General features: G+C 43.4%; 1 protein-coding gene across 1 annotated transcript; it reads right to left on the bottom strand.

Annotated features, from left to right (window-relative positions):
* Positions 1-841: 841 nt before the first annotated feature.
* On the bottom strand, positions 842-5,278 carry LOC133884388 (large ribosomal subunit protein uL1c-like). Its single transcript, XM_062323784.1, has 7 exons — positions 4,879-5,278; positions 4,607-4,786; positions 4,464-4,518; positions 3,767-3,894; positions 3,180-3,263; positions 1,375-1,500; positions 842-1,294 (listed from the first exon to the last, which is right to left on the bottom strand). The coding sequence occupies exons 1-7, from the start codon at positions 5,200-5,202 to the stop codon at positions 1,157-1,159; spliced, it is 1,035 nt and encodes a 344-aa protein (XP_062179768.1). The 5' UTR covers positions 5,203-5,278; the 3' UTR covers positions 842-1,156.
* Positions 5,279-14,588: the final 9,310 nt, after the last annotated feature.

The following is a 14,588-nucleotide window of genomic DNA, read 5'->3' as shown; positions in this document are numbered from 1 at the left end:
ACACCACTCTCATGAGCTCCTCGCTATAGCCACCGTTCGCTGAGATCGACGTCCACCGTGCCCGCCATCTCTTAAGCCAACGCGCGCCTTCCCCGTCTCCTCATTCTTCTCCCTACGATCTCCTCTCATTGTCATCCAAGCAGATAGCCACCTCGTGTACGTTCGCCGAGCATGCCATCTCCCAAGCCAACGTGCGGCCAAGTGCCTTCTCCGTCTCCTAATATCCTCTTTCCACGTCCCCATTAAGAGAATATTGTGTGAAAATAGTTGTAGCAATAGATAGATCTAAAGAAACGGGTTTTTTTTTTATAATATTGTGAAAATAACCTATTAGTCAAAATTCAAGTATTTGGTCTGAAAGCATTCTAAACTACACTACAGCTAAGTTCATAGAAGTAATTATACAACAATATGAAATTTGTGTTTTTTTAAATGCTTGTGAAAGGAATAACAAAATATACAAATACCCAAAGTTCTAAAAATAAATTATGACAAGTCCAACAGTACAATTAATTGTGCGGGTCAGCTGGTATGATATGAGCAGTTTTATCAGTGCATATGAACACACTTGCGACAAAAGGTTTTACTCGCTACTCGCAATAATTCAACCACAATTCACGGAATTACTCGCTACTCGCAATAATTCAACCACGATTCACAGAATTACCCATGTTATATCACGTCGCCGTAGGCAGAAAAAAATGGATTTCAACGATTCGTTTTATTTGTTTCTAAAATTGTTCCATACAGCGGACTACTTATCTTGCAATTGTTATGCTTAGGTTCAGCTTCCTACATTCATGAACAGTGAGTACTTTGGTTAATGACAGGTGAGAATAAATTGCCGCCTTAAGCTCAAGGATGACTATTGACAATATAGAACATTACAACAAACATCTCAGAGAAAGACATCTATGAATCCATGCATAATTTTCTCATAAATACATGACCAACAAGATCACCTCTCTGTCGATCTGGGCATAGTTTTTAACTGCTCTGATGATGAGTGCCCGTTAAATTGGAAAAACTGTACCTAAACACCTCCCTGCCTTACTCCACAACCATGTTTCTCTGCTCATTTGTCCCACGGGACAGATGGTTCAATCTGTGAAGGTGATGACAATGCCAGTTGACTCAACCGGCGCACATGTGACATCTAGTTAGATGAGTCTGTGCCGTAGTCAAGCATTTCTTTTATGTTTAGCTTGATTGAAGGTCCCATAGATGAGCACAAGTATACCGTTTTCCAGTATATCCCCTTAGCGCCAGATGGCTTGTTCCTTTCAACAGAGCGCTGCAAGGGGATGGCAAAAGGTGAGTCGACATAGATTCTCAGTAATATGAATGGATATACTTGCAGAACATATATCTTACAACAACAGCCATGAAGTTTGCAATAAGATCTTCCTCAGGAAAGTCAACCTTGCCAAAGGGGATATGAACAATCCCTGTTTTATCAACTCTGTATTCAACTTTACCTTTCTTGAACTCTTCGATAGCCTGGAACCATTTGCACAGTTAGCATAATTTACCTCATCATCGTCCAATGATAATTTATCGATACAAGCATGAGTTAAAATGACTCAATTTTACACCAATACATTATTTACACATTCAGTAACGCTCCGCCCAATCACAAAATTGTCATCTAGGACCCCACTATGACTGCCATTTGTATCATATGTTGTTAAAAGTCATAAAAAAGTATACAATATCAAAGTAGATTTCATAATGCAGTACTATAGTGATACCAACACCATTTGGCCAATCTATTTATACATTGATTGTACAACCTAAAATGTTTGGCCAGCACACATTCAAGCATGACTTACATTTGCAATTTGAGAGAGTAAAGGTCTAAAGGATGACTTTTTGCATAGAAAGGCCTGATCAGTATGCCACAATTTCAGGCACAACTTACTTCCGATACTATTATTAGACAGCAGTAGTCTAAGGTTAGATTTGCAGTCCTGTGCTCAGCTGTATCGATTAATGGAGCACTTAAAGTCTTTGGAAGGATGGATACAGAAACATTTCACGTACTCAATAAGAAACTCAGCCCATTTTCCAAAAGGATAATGATATGCATAGTCAGTAGTCCTTAGTCCTTTTGAGTTTGTGGTCCTTTGAGCCTCCTTCTCAAATAAACTGAAAGAATGTACACTGGGCTAGATTGTCAGTCATAGTCGATCCCGATAAACCGCCCCCACTCTTCTTTAACTATTGTTGTTACTGTGCTTTGTGCTACCATTGTCAAGGTAATGTATGGAATCAGGAGTTAACTAATATTTTTTCTCGAACGCGTAGGAGAGCTACGTATCATTTCATTAAAGAAGAGTAACAAAGTACAACACCTAAACCCCCACAAAAAACTAAAAAAAAGACGTGCCACAGTAAAATAAAGGCAACCATTAAACACTAGGAAACAAAATCCTAGACTACCTAGCTAACAGGACCTGAAGGTCCTTAGCTCCAGCAGCACACCAAAGTGCACTTTAGTCTGTCACTGCCTGTACCACCGTTCCCACATCAGGAGAAGCTCCATTGAACACACAATCGTTTCGATGCTTCCAAATTTCCCAAGCAACTAAAATGATTAGCGAATTAAGACCCTTCTTATGCTGCTTGTTAATTTGTTTCAACGCTCAGCACCACCAGCTTGAGAGTACTGCCATGTCCGACTGCGGAGTCACAGCCTGCAGACCAACCCGCTGGAAAATGCTAAACCGAATTTGTCTAGCAACTACAAAAGAAACCAGCAGATGTTGGATGGACTCTTCAGCTTGATCACAAACCAGCAGGAGTTGACTAATATTATCACCATTCACCAGTTTGCTACATCCACATAATCTATTTCCTCCAATTCAGTCAGTAAAAGCAACTTTTTCTACTTTCTGAACCTTCGCTGGGCACAACTAAACTGCAAAAATATGTTCCACCTAATGCCATGCCTCATGCCTGACAGCCTGAGCCTTCAATTATATGCAGGAAAGTAAAGGCAACTGACAAAGGTAGAAATATATCAATATCCGAATCCTACAAGTGCAGCTAGGTACTGCATCACCATGAACTTTTCACTCTTGTAACGATACCCAGCCCAAGCAACACAGACAAATGATTCACACAAACAATATTGCTGGAAAATCTGGGGAAAACAATCTGTAGGACTTCCTCAATACCTGAGTAATGTTTGGAGAAACAGTGCCAGCTTTGGGGTTAGGCATCAGTCCTCTTGGTCCTAGAATCTTACCCAAGCTTGCAACCTGAGAAGTAAACAGAAATAACTCAACTTGATGATCAACTTGAGCAGAACGCATGTTGAAAGTTTCCATGAGCATGGTAAATCGCAGCACTCCGAACACTTATTTTAGGCCCAGCTTTCAAAGAATGAAACACCTCACACATATATTTCTGTATTCAGAACTTAGTTTCTTATAGCTAATCCATTTTATATGAACACATGGCTGATTGCTAATAGTTCACATACAACCTAGAGTAGAAATAACTTAAAGTTATTCCATTCCAAACTTTGTGGCCACCACATGAACTGCAATAAAAGCAGAACCTTTTCAGATCTTTCATTAGCAGATTGTTCCTAGAAATATTCAAAACGTCAAATTTTGTTTTGGTGCAAAGCACACCATTAGTATTTGACCAAATCTTAGCTAAATACCCAACAATATTGCATGTGGATAGATAATACTCATCAAGCAAGCAAATACTTCAATCATGACTTCCACAGCTAGTTCCACTTCATGGTTCATACCTTAGGCATCATATCAGGTGATGCAATCAATTTGTCGAACTCCATAAATCCTCCTTTTATTTGTTCAATCAAGTCATCTCCGCCGACAATATCAGCTCCTGCAGCTCTTGCTTCATCTATCTTCTCACCTGCAAGGACATCAAACAATTACTAATGCATAATGGTCATGATTATATTGCCCACTTAAGAGCATAAAAAGAAAAGCATGACAAAGTAATACAAAGGAGTGTGAAGACAAGTTCAGGTCATTCAACAAGCATATAAGGTTAGCACAAACAATAGCACCAAAGTCATATTCCTAACTCCCAAGTGACATCTTATGAAAATGAACAGAGGTAGAAACATCATGAACATAATAAACTGATTGAAATCTTCTTCTGACATGTTCCCAAAGATAACTAATTTCCTCCTACCCAATATGTTGCACTGCTCACAATACTCATCAATTGTGGGTTTTAAAGTCAGAAAGAAGATTAAGATACTATAAGGGGGGAAATACCTACTGACCAATCAAGGTGATGTGATCTAATAGCCTAGTCCTTAACATCAGTACGCAAAAAATAAAGACAAGCATTTCAAGAGTCACCCTGGAGGAACAAGATATAGTACATGTACGACTACTAGCACAACGATCCAATCAAACCATGCATCATAGACCGCAATGGACATGAATTCCGTTGTGGTAACTATCTCCCACCTTGCGTGAGAACTGCAATCTTCACCGACTGGCCCGTCCCCTTGGGCAAATTCACCTGCAATCACCAAGGCCAACACATATTCAAATTAACGGGAGCAACAGGAAACACGCAAACATAGAAGAACAACAGAAAGAAATGATACCGTTGCACGGAGCTGCTGGTCATTGTACTTGGGGTCGAGGTTCATGCGGAAGTGCGCCTCCGCTGACTCGACAAATTTCGCGCTAGCTATCTGCTTCATCAGCGAGATGGCCGTGGGGACGTCGTGCTCCTTTTTGCTCTCCCTCAGCTTCTGTATCTCGAGGAACCTCTTCGACCTAGTCTGCACACCCTCGAAGCCAACACATCATCACCAGCCATCCAAAATTACGCAATAAAAATTAGAATTTTGAGACGAGGGGCTTGATTGCATACGCGGTCGCGCTTGAGCGGGAGGGCGGCCTTGCCGGTGCGCGGCCGTGTGGGGGGCGTGAACGCGGCTCCACGTCCGCCCTCGTACCCGTCGTCCTCGTCGTCATCGAACTGGACCTGCTGGTCTACCTCCTCCTCGAGCACGGCCGCCTGGGGGTCGGCGACGGCGGCCGCGGCGGGACGGCGGAACGCGAGGAGGAGCCGCGGGTAGGCGCGCAGCGACGGCACGGAGGAGGGGAACAGCAACGCGTTGTGCGCGGCCGGTGCCGTGCTCCCGGCTGGCGCGAGGAGGGAGGAGGAGGCGGAGGCGGCCGCGGCTGTGGCCATGGTGGGGGAGGAGGACGACGGACGCGGAGGAGCAGATAAGAGGGCGTGGAGGGATAGAAAGGAAAGCCAAATTGGCAGCGCGGGCGCGTGTTATAACCGATGGGGTTTGGCGTTCACCGGATAGGGCTGGGCTCGCACGAGATGACGGGCGCGGCGCGGCGCGTGGAAAACCCCCTGATTTGGCTCGGCCGAGTGGTGCGGCGTCGGCAAATCTGCCGATTTGGGTTTGGGCTGTTGGGGCTGGTGGGTTCGTACCCGCACGGTCGGCGGGCGTGGTGAAGAACACCGTTGGGTTTGGGCTGTTGGGGCGGGTGGGTTCGTACCCGCACGGTCGGCGGGCGTGGTGAAGAACACCGTGGTTTGGCTCGGCCGGGACGCGTGCCGGTGTTCGGGTCGTGGGAACTGTGAGGAGCTCCTGATTTGGCTCGGGCCCGCCCGAGCGACGTGCCGAGGGGCGCGGGGCAGCCGGGCAGGTGTGTGGCCGCGGTACGAGGGTTCGTAGAGTTTTTTTTTAAGAAATCATCGTACAACAGGTAAATGCACATATACATTCACATCACTACACATATATTTACTCATACAACTTCTACTAAATATGGTAGATGTGAATTTGAAGATTGACGAGATTACTGTAAACATCTCATTATCGTCAGATACATTGTCTACCGCTATCTTTGTAAGACACCAGAAGTAAACATATTATTTAATCCCTACCAGAAGTAAACGGCTAGACATAGAGACCTCTCTCGAACGTTTTGTTCTCCTGCTACATGAGAGAGTGGTGACTCAAAAGCGTTTAGCTTCCCTCCACCGATTCGGCCTGCTCCTCACCTTCGATTGCCTCAATGGCGTCGGAGGAGGAGGGTGGCCCGGCCGTCGATGGCAGGCTTGTAGATTTTTAGGTAGCTTAGCTAGATATGCTAGTTAGGTTGCTATGTTGCTAGGGTCTTTTCTCCTCAGTTTATGTGGTGACTGTGGCAGTGTCGTCATCATCTCCTGCGACTTTCAAGTGAGGTTTGTTTTGCTCTATCTTGCGATTGGGTTGGAGCTTAGCGTTTCCTCCATGTTCGCATTTTGGTTCCGAGCCAACGATTTCATCGTCGGCGCTGATGTTCTTTTATGGGTAGCTTGCTCTGGTGTTTCCATGGTGTGCTACCGCAGTTCGTTGTCTGGGCTACTGCTTTTGGTTGAAGGTAGCAGCGCCGGTTCTTCTTCCTTGTTGTGTCTGGCGAGTCGACGACCGACGCACGTTCAGTGGCTCAGATGTGCCTTGGAGGGTCCAGGGTGTTGGTTGATGCGGCTTTTACCAATGTTTGGAGCCCCTCGTTCGCACAATAGTGGAGCCAGTTTCGGTTCTGATAATCTTGCTCGGCGGCGGCAACCGGAGAATTCGTCGTCCATAGTGAAAGAGACACAAAAGGATATCGATGTAATTTTCCTTTTTCATAGGGTCTTGATTGTAATATGAGGATGTAATATGCTTCCTTTTTAATATAAATCCATTCCTTTGCAAAAAAAAAAAAAGAAGTTAACATAAGTAAAACCACCTTCACTACACCCTCAAGCCAAGGCTTGGTTACTAGGGCTTCTAGAGTTTTGGCATGACTAAGAGTGTTCTTGTACTTCAGTTTTCCAAGGCTTGTGTTGTACTAAAATAGGCAGAATGACAGATAGACCTTTTCACCGCCTGGTGAGATTTTGTGGTTTAGGTAGGGGATGATGATTCAAGAGGATCGAGCTTATCCATGATTGTTTTTCTAACCCGAGTTGAGACTTGAGAGTTGCTGCTTGTTTCATCCATCATTTCGTGTGATGCTAATGAAGTGGCAGTTGCTAATTCATCCCCCTCTTGGACCATTTGATCCTTTCACATCCCCATCGAAGGGATTTGCAAACATACCACTGCACAGTGATAAATTACTACTTTAGCACCATTTTTGCACTATTTTTTATCCATCCTACCACTCCGGTACTTTCAGGCCTCTGACCAATATTTGACTTTGTTGCTCATCTTAGATAGTCCTTTCTGAACGTTTCGTGTGAAGTGACCGCTCTTGCCCCCCTTCCATTCTGCCATTTTTGCTCCCTCGCAGCCATCATGAATAACAAAAATTCAGTTTTGCTCTTTCCCAACGCACATGAGCAACAAAAATTCATTTTTGCTCCCTCCTAGTGTGAACAACAAAAATTGACCTATAGGCCAAAATGGATCTGAAAGCATGCCTTAAATATTTATACCAAACAGATGGGCCCATAGTCACTTACAGGTTCACAATGTAACATGATAGGTTCAGCCACAATCATATTCTAGATAGGTGGCCATAGAGCCACTTACAAATTCACAAGTCTTAAACATTCATACAGGTAATTAAATCATATCTTAACCAAAAGATACCCTTGAGACAAACATAGCAGTTTTTTAGTCTTTTCTTGGGGTGCTTGTGCATGACTCGGTCCTGGTAACTGGGCTTGGACTGTTGGTAGCAGCACTAGCAGATCTGGTAACTAGACCTAGACGGTTGGCAGCAACACTTGCTATTCAGGCTCTCTTGCTTGGTGTAGATGGTGCAGACATGGACTTTTTCTTTCTTTTGGTTGATGTTTTCCTATAGCCATACATTGTTCACTTATGAATATAAAATCAAGATAATAAGACTAGATGCAATATGCAAGTGACTATACCTCTTATTGTTCTCTTAAGGATGGTGAGGCATGGTTCCTAGCTCAGTCATCTTATTCTTGCATCTCCTAGTAATGTGACCATACTGTTTGCACCTACTACACACCCTCGGCTTAACCTCAGGTTCATCATGTCCCCTGATCCTTTTTTTTCCTTGGTTGACCTACTGATTTGTCCAGCTGTGGTGGGAGCATGGGAAACCCAGGATCCACTTTAGGCCAATCTACCTTGTCTCCAAGAGTGTTAGTACACTAGAGTAAGCAGCTTGGAAAGACTCAACTAAGTAGTACCCATCCACCATATCTTCAAACCTAATTTATGGATTGGAGAAAATGACTGCAAGTGCATGTGTGCACGGCTTCCCAATCAGTTGTCACTACCCACAAGTGCAAGTTTCTGCTACCAAATCAGCCGTCACTCTCCAAGTTTTATTGTCCTAGGTCATCCCTGAAACCTCAGCAGAGGTATTTGATGCACTGTGAATGGTGTAGTGTAGGCCTTTGCTCTTTCTATTGAGCTCCTTAATTACACCAGGTAGAATGGTACCTGTGAGGTTAGCTGCAATGCTCCTTCTGATAGAAAGCTTCACCATGACCATTTGCCTTAGTGTATCCACTACCTCAACTAATGGGTACTCCTTTAAGTTTCTGATTCAGCTGTTGAAGCTTTCTGTTAGGTTGCTGTTAACATATTCAACCTTGCTAGCAGTTGAGAACATGCTTCTAGACCAAAGCTGCTTATGATTATTTTCCAAGTACTCAATTGCATCTGGTCTCTCTGCAACAACCTTCTCCATGTACTGCTAAAACTTGTCTATTCTATATGCCCATGCTGCTGGTCACATATGACACAATATGCTTCCCTTGAATTTCTTCTTGAAGTTTGACAAGAGGTTCTTAAAGCACTCTCTATGATCTGCTCCCATTTCAAAAACCTTGAGGATAGCAGTCTTAGCCCTTTGTTTGCGCACCACGGTGTATGACAAGTCTAGGTGTATTACCTATGTAGTTCTAGAGCTGCCTGAGGAACCACTCCCAATTTTTTTCAGTTTCCTTATGAAACACACCAAATGCAACAAGAAACATTCATGTGTGTCCATCAATTGCAATTGCTATAGCCAACTGACCAATGTATCTCCCTGTCAAATGAGTACAGTCTTCTGCCAAATATGGCATGCAGCCAGTTAAAAATCCATCAATGCATGGCCTGAAAGCTACGAACAACCTCTTGAAGTACACTCTTTGCTCTCTTTCTTCACCATCACCATCAACAGGCTCCACATCTATCTCCACCACACTTCCTAGGAATTTGGACTCAATTACTACCTTGAAACTTCATAGTGCCTGAAAACTCTGCTCATATGATCCTTGTAGCTCTGCAAGTACCTTACCTCTACCTTTCCACACCATATGGTAGTCAAGTTTAATGTTGTACTTCTCCTCCAGCATACTATGCAGGTTCTTAGCACCCAAAATTGGTTTCTTTCTCATGATATCCATTACCCTCTCTGCAACCCATGCATGTGTTGCCATTCTACCCCTGCTTTCTTGTTTGTAGTCCCACAACTGTGAGGATAAGGTAGCCTCTTCACCTATCAAAATAAGATGTCAGATAGGAGGATAGGAGAAGTAAAACATCAACTCAACACACATACCATGAAGGCCTTTTCAGGTTTCAACCTAGAAGCATGAATCCTCTAATCACACTCAATGTTAGTGTATCTTGCTCTAAACCTATCACCATCACTATGTTCTATTTGAACGTCATACTCCTCTTTGATTGCATTTTTACTGCAATGCCAGAACCAATGTCTTCTTGTCACTAAATGTAGCCTTCAGCCGTATAGTTGAATTCTCTTTGTCATGGCAGAAGTATGGAACATCAGGGATACCAGCATTAGGATTCTCATCAGTCTCCTTCACCGTATCACTAGATACTTGGACAATAGGCTATAGTTGCATGTCAAACATATGGTTGTATTGGACCTTCATGTTGATGCCCACTGGTTCATCATCTTCTGGTGCAAATTGTCCTACTTCCAACTTAGGATAACCATCTTTAGCAGGAGGAGGGGCTGTAGGGAATGCATTGGGGCATGGAACCACTTTTGGACCTCCTTCATTTGTTGCTGCCATAGATGGATGTCACATCCCAAGGTGTTAATTACATAATTAAGTATGCATAATCATCATGGCATTATGTTTTTGTGTATAATTATTATTTTAAACATTCAATCGGATTTCAAAGGTTCTACGTTTGGAACCTTTACGTGTTTTCCCCACCTCAATGTGAGTATATTTGCGAGTAAAAGATGATTTAGAGATCTTTAGGAAAACCCCCAAAACTTTTGAGAAGAATAAGAATAGAAAAAGGAAAAAAGACAGCTCTCGCGGTCCGATCAACTCTCTCGATCTCTCTCTCACTTCTCACTCTCACTCACACTCTTCACATGAACTAAGGAAGAGAAGGGAGAGGATGACCCCGACGATCAGAGATCGACGGAAGAGACTTCCCTAAGCTCCTTGAGGACTTTACCAAGCTCATCCCCTTCCTCCTCTTCGCTAGATACGTTTCTATACAGATTCATCCACCCCGAGCATATACACCACCTCGGAGCCCAATCTCCAAATTAGAGTTTCCCCGGAGTGATCTCCTCTAATAGAAAGCTTCCCTACGCTAAGATAAGACACCTCCTACCATTTTCCTGTTATTCCAAAGTCCTAATCGGTCTCCATTCTATTTAGACTCAAGCTCCCCCTAGCCTGGATCCTATCCATAGAGCTTTCCAAGTTTGGCTTGGTGAATGTTATCCAAACCACACTAGAATCACTCCACTAGTATCCTATAGCACTTTGGTACCCTTCGTAGTCGACAACATCATCGGAGCCTTCATAGACAACCTAGCCAAGGTGCTGTCGGCTGGGACTCACGGTCTTATCGCTGCTCAGGCCGATCTAGCTGTCGGTTGTATGTCAAAACCTCAGTCAAACTCCGTAGTCAGGAGTCAGACCGCCAGACTATGCGTTCCGACCACCCAGGGGTCCAGTCTAACCACGAGACCACAAATCTCTCTACACATCCATGTTCTGACTGTCACCATACCACTGATCTGACCGCTAGCTGCTCAAAGCCTCATGAACTTAGGATGTCTTATCCAAGGTTCAAATCTCTTCCAACCCAAGTCATTTGTCGATCTTTTGCAAATGTTTTCGAAACATGATGCTTTATTATTATTAAAGCATGCAAATACAACTTTCCATCATTTATTTGTTTATGCGATGTGTTCTTGGTTTATTTAGAGAGTGACGTGCCCACTATCCAAGTGATCGAAGGAAACATCAAACCACTGGAGTTTTGTGAGTATTACGCAGGAAGTGTCAGGCAGGTATCGGAGCAGCAATGTAAGCATCTAAGCATATTTCATCTTATAATAAAGTCTAAACTGATAAGTTATTGGTTATGTAAGTTATGCATGTTAGCGTTCCAATATCGGGTTATATGGGCAGAACCTATGTTGCTGTATTATTTCTGTCTTAATCTTGTTGATGATCCTTATGCTTGTAACATGAGTAGAATATTGTTGATGTCTAACTTAAAAGGTTGACCCAAATACTTAGCAATGTATAAATCCTCGGTAGATCGAGTAGTGGTTCAACAATTGTTCGCGAGCTTAGGGCTTATTTTGTTGTTCACCAAGATAATTATAATATTAGAAAGTATGAGTTGTGAGAATAAGGTGAGATGTGGGCGGTGTTAGGGGTAGGTCGGGAGAGGAACTCAGATGCTATAGACCGCTTGCATCGTTTAAGCACCAACTATTGTTGCAGTTGGCTCTAGCACTTTCCGTACTAACCACATATCTAATTATGAGAAGGATGAGCCAAATACTTCGTGTAGCTGTGATCCATTGGGTTGAACGTCTCGGGTGTTGTGGGCATAATAGGCTTGTAGGGGTATCTAGTTTGCTATGGGAGTAGTTCTAGATGACCCCCGCAGCTAGAGGCACATGTCCCAATCGGTCGGAGCTTACATGGGAAAGGTTGATATGAGCACCCCTTTTGTGTGGACATGTGTGGTCACGCAAGCCGAATGGCTCTCGAGTCATGTGGGTAAAGATGTACCCCCTTCAGGGTGTAAGAAAAAATTGAATTGTCACACTCTTGGTCATGAGCATGCTTCTGTCTATTTACAACAATTGTAGAGTACCGATGTGGGATGATGGTATTGTATGTTGGGAAATGGTCAGTGATGGCTATTAATGAGATAAGATGGTTCTGTTACAGATATGTTTGTATTATGGATCTCTAGGTAGAAGGGTATATGTGGTTAAGTGTAGATGCTCACACTTTTGTGTCAAAATTGGTTTTGCATATGAATCTACTTAACCTTGTGGTCGATTCCTTGCTAACTCATCCAAATGTATAATCCTTGGAGTCAAGTTATTATATGTACCCATTATAGATTAAGTCTTGCGAGTACCTTCATATTCATGCTGTTTTTACAGGTGCTACATGTGAGGATGAGCTAGTGTTTGGTTACTGCACGCCTGTCGATGTAGGTGATGGGCAGGAGTAGTGCAAACTACTTGAGTGATGAGGTTTTGGGGTGGTTCTCAGGGGCAAATGACTTCACCCACTTTTTTTGTTCGTAGATTTTATTTTCCCCTGCGTAGTACCTCTAGGTGGCTAGGAGGTGAGACTATTGTTTTATCCTCTTAGTGTTCGTGCATTGTAAATTATTGTTGTAAATAATAACCTCTAAAGGCTTGTAATATAATTTCATTACTCACTCTTTGTAAGCTTGGTTGTGATGACATATGTTGGAAAGGTGTGTGTTCCGATTTTAGGCACAAAACACATGGTGAGACTACCAGGATAGTATTCTGGTTAATGAGTATAGTCATGATTATGTATATGATTGACTCAATGATTAATTAGAATACTATTTGGATAGTTCCCCCACAACATGACACCAGGGCTTAGTTTTATGAAGTAGCAGAAAATGCTTAGGGCGTGGGTTAATAATTTGTATCAACATCATTGAAGTAACCCACCGAATTTTATCTTTAGATCCTAAGTGTTTGCTATACTTTATTTCTTACTTTGTATTAGATTTTGTCGTACATCTTCTTGTTGGTAACATGTTTAATCTTGATTCCTGACTCATCTCCTTCTTAATGGGTTACAGATGATCGCATTTGGGCGAGTGGTCCTAAGATGGTGAAGATAAGGGAAGTGAATACGGTGTACCTCTTTTTCTTTAGCTTTTGAATGATTAATTAGCTATATTATGCCCCTAAGTGTAATATGTTCGTAACCTTACTGAGATGACGATCATGGTTGTTAGATTGTATTTCTTTCATAGTTGAAAGGTTTCATTGTATGGGAATTGCGGTGGAAAGGCTGCTACTGGCGCCAAACCTTCTAGGGGTCTGACCGCTAGGTAGTGGTTTGACCTCCGATGTCAGCAGTCTAACCGTCAACTCGCGGTCTGACTACTGACACTGTGCAGAACGCTTTGAGACCTGTGAGCTAGACTGTGTGTTTGCTATCATTATACTATACCTTTGATCATGCATTCTCCCTATTATATGATGCTCTAGTGTGCATCACTTGGTCGGATCCGATCGATGTCATTTCTATCAAGTCAGAGTTTAACCTTTCACATTTTTTTTCATTTTGCTGTAACTAATAGGATGAGAACCCATCAAAGTCTTGGAGATCTTCCTGAGGGTTCTAATGAGAACAATCTAGTACCGCCTCCACTATCGAGCATGGTGGACGTCTTAATGCAAATTGTGCAAAACCGTCAAGATCAAATGGTTCTCCTCAAAGCTCTCGTGCGCAACACGACCCCTCATGGAGGAGGTGGGGTCGGACACCGCGATGACTTTGCTGACTTCCTTCAAACTTAGCCACCCGCCTTCACGTGTGTCGAGGATCCTCTCGAGGCAGATCATTGGCTTCAGACCATTGAGCAGAAGCTCAAACTTCTCAGGTGCGAGGACCACGAGAAGGCTCTATTTGCCGCCCATAAGCTTCATGGTGCTACTGATGTGTGGTGGTTCAACTATCTGGCCATACATGTTGCCAATCATAGTGTGTCTCGGGCCGAGTTTCGCTGAGCCTTTCGCGACTATCATATCCCCAAGGGAATAATGAAAATCAAGAGGCAAGAATTCCTGGACCTCCAGCAGAGAGGTAGATCTGTTATGGAGTATGTGCAGGTGTTCAACTACCTTTCACAATATGCGCCAAAGAGGTTAACACTGACATGAAGAAGCAATATCATTTCCTGAATGGTCTCTCCTCCAAGATGCAAGACCATCTATCGACTCATGAGTTCACCGACTTTAACAAGTTAGTGAGCACCTCCCTCACAGTTGAGTTCAAGATGAAGAACCACCAGAAGGAGAAGAAGCGTAAGAGGGTCTCGTCTCCTTCCATGGGTGAGATCTCTCAACATCTACAGACGGAGAGTCAACCTCCTCCAACTCACATACCAACTTTGGCTGCTCCACGACCAATGTGGGGAGACATCCACCCTTCTCTTCGCAAGGACAATCTCCAAGACCTGCATGCTCTCAAGGGAGTGTAATAGGTGGCACCGGAGGCCCGTGCTATAAATGTGGACGTCTCAGGCACTTTGCATTGGATTGCCATTTCTGAAAGCCAGGAGCTGTGGTGACAGCTCCAAGGCCGCCACT

Source organism: Phragmites australis, chromosome 11, assembly GCF_958298935.1.
Source record: "Phragmites australis chromosome 11, lpPhrAust1.1, whole genome shotgun sequence".
Lineage (NCBI taxonomy): Eukaryota > Viridiplantae > Streptophyta > Magnoliopsida > Poales > Poaceae > Phragmites > Phragmites australis.
This window is presented reverse-complemented; position numbering and strand designations above follow the sequence as displayed.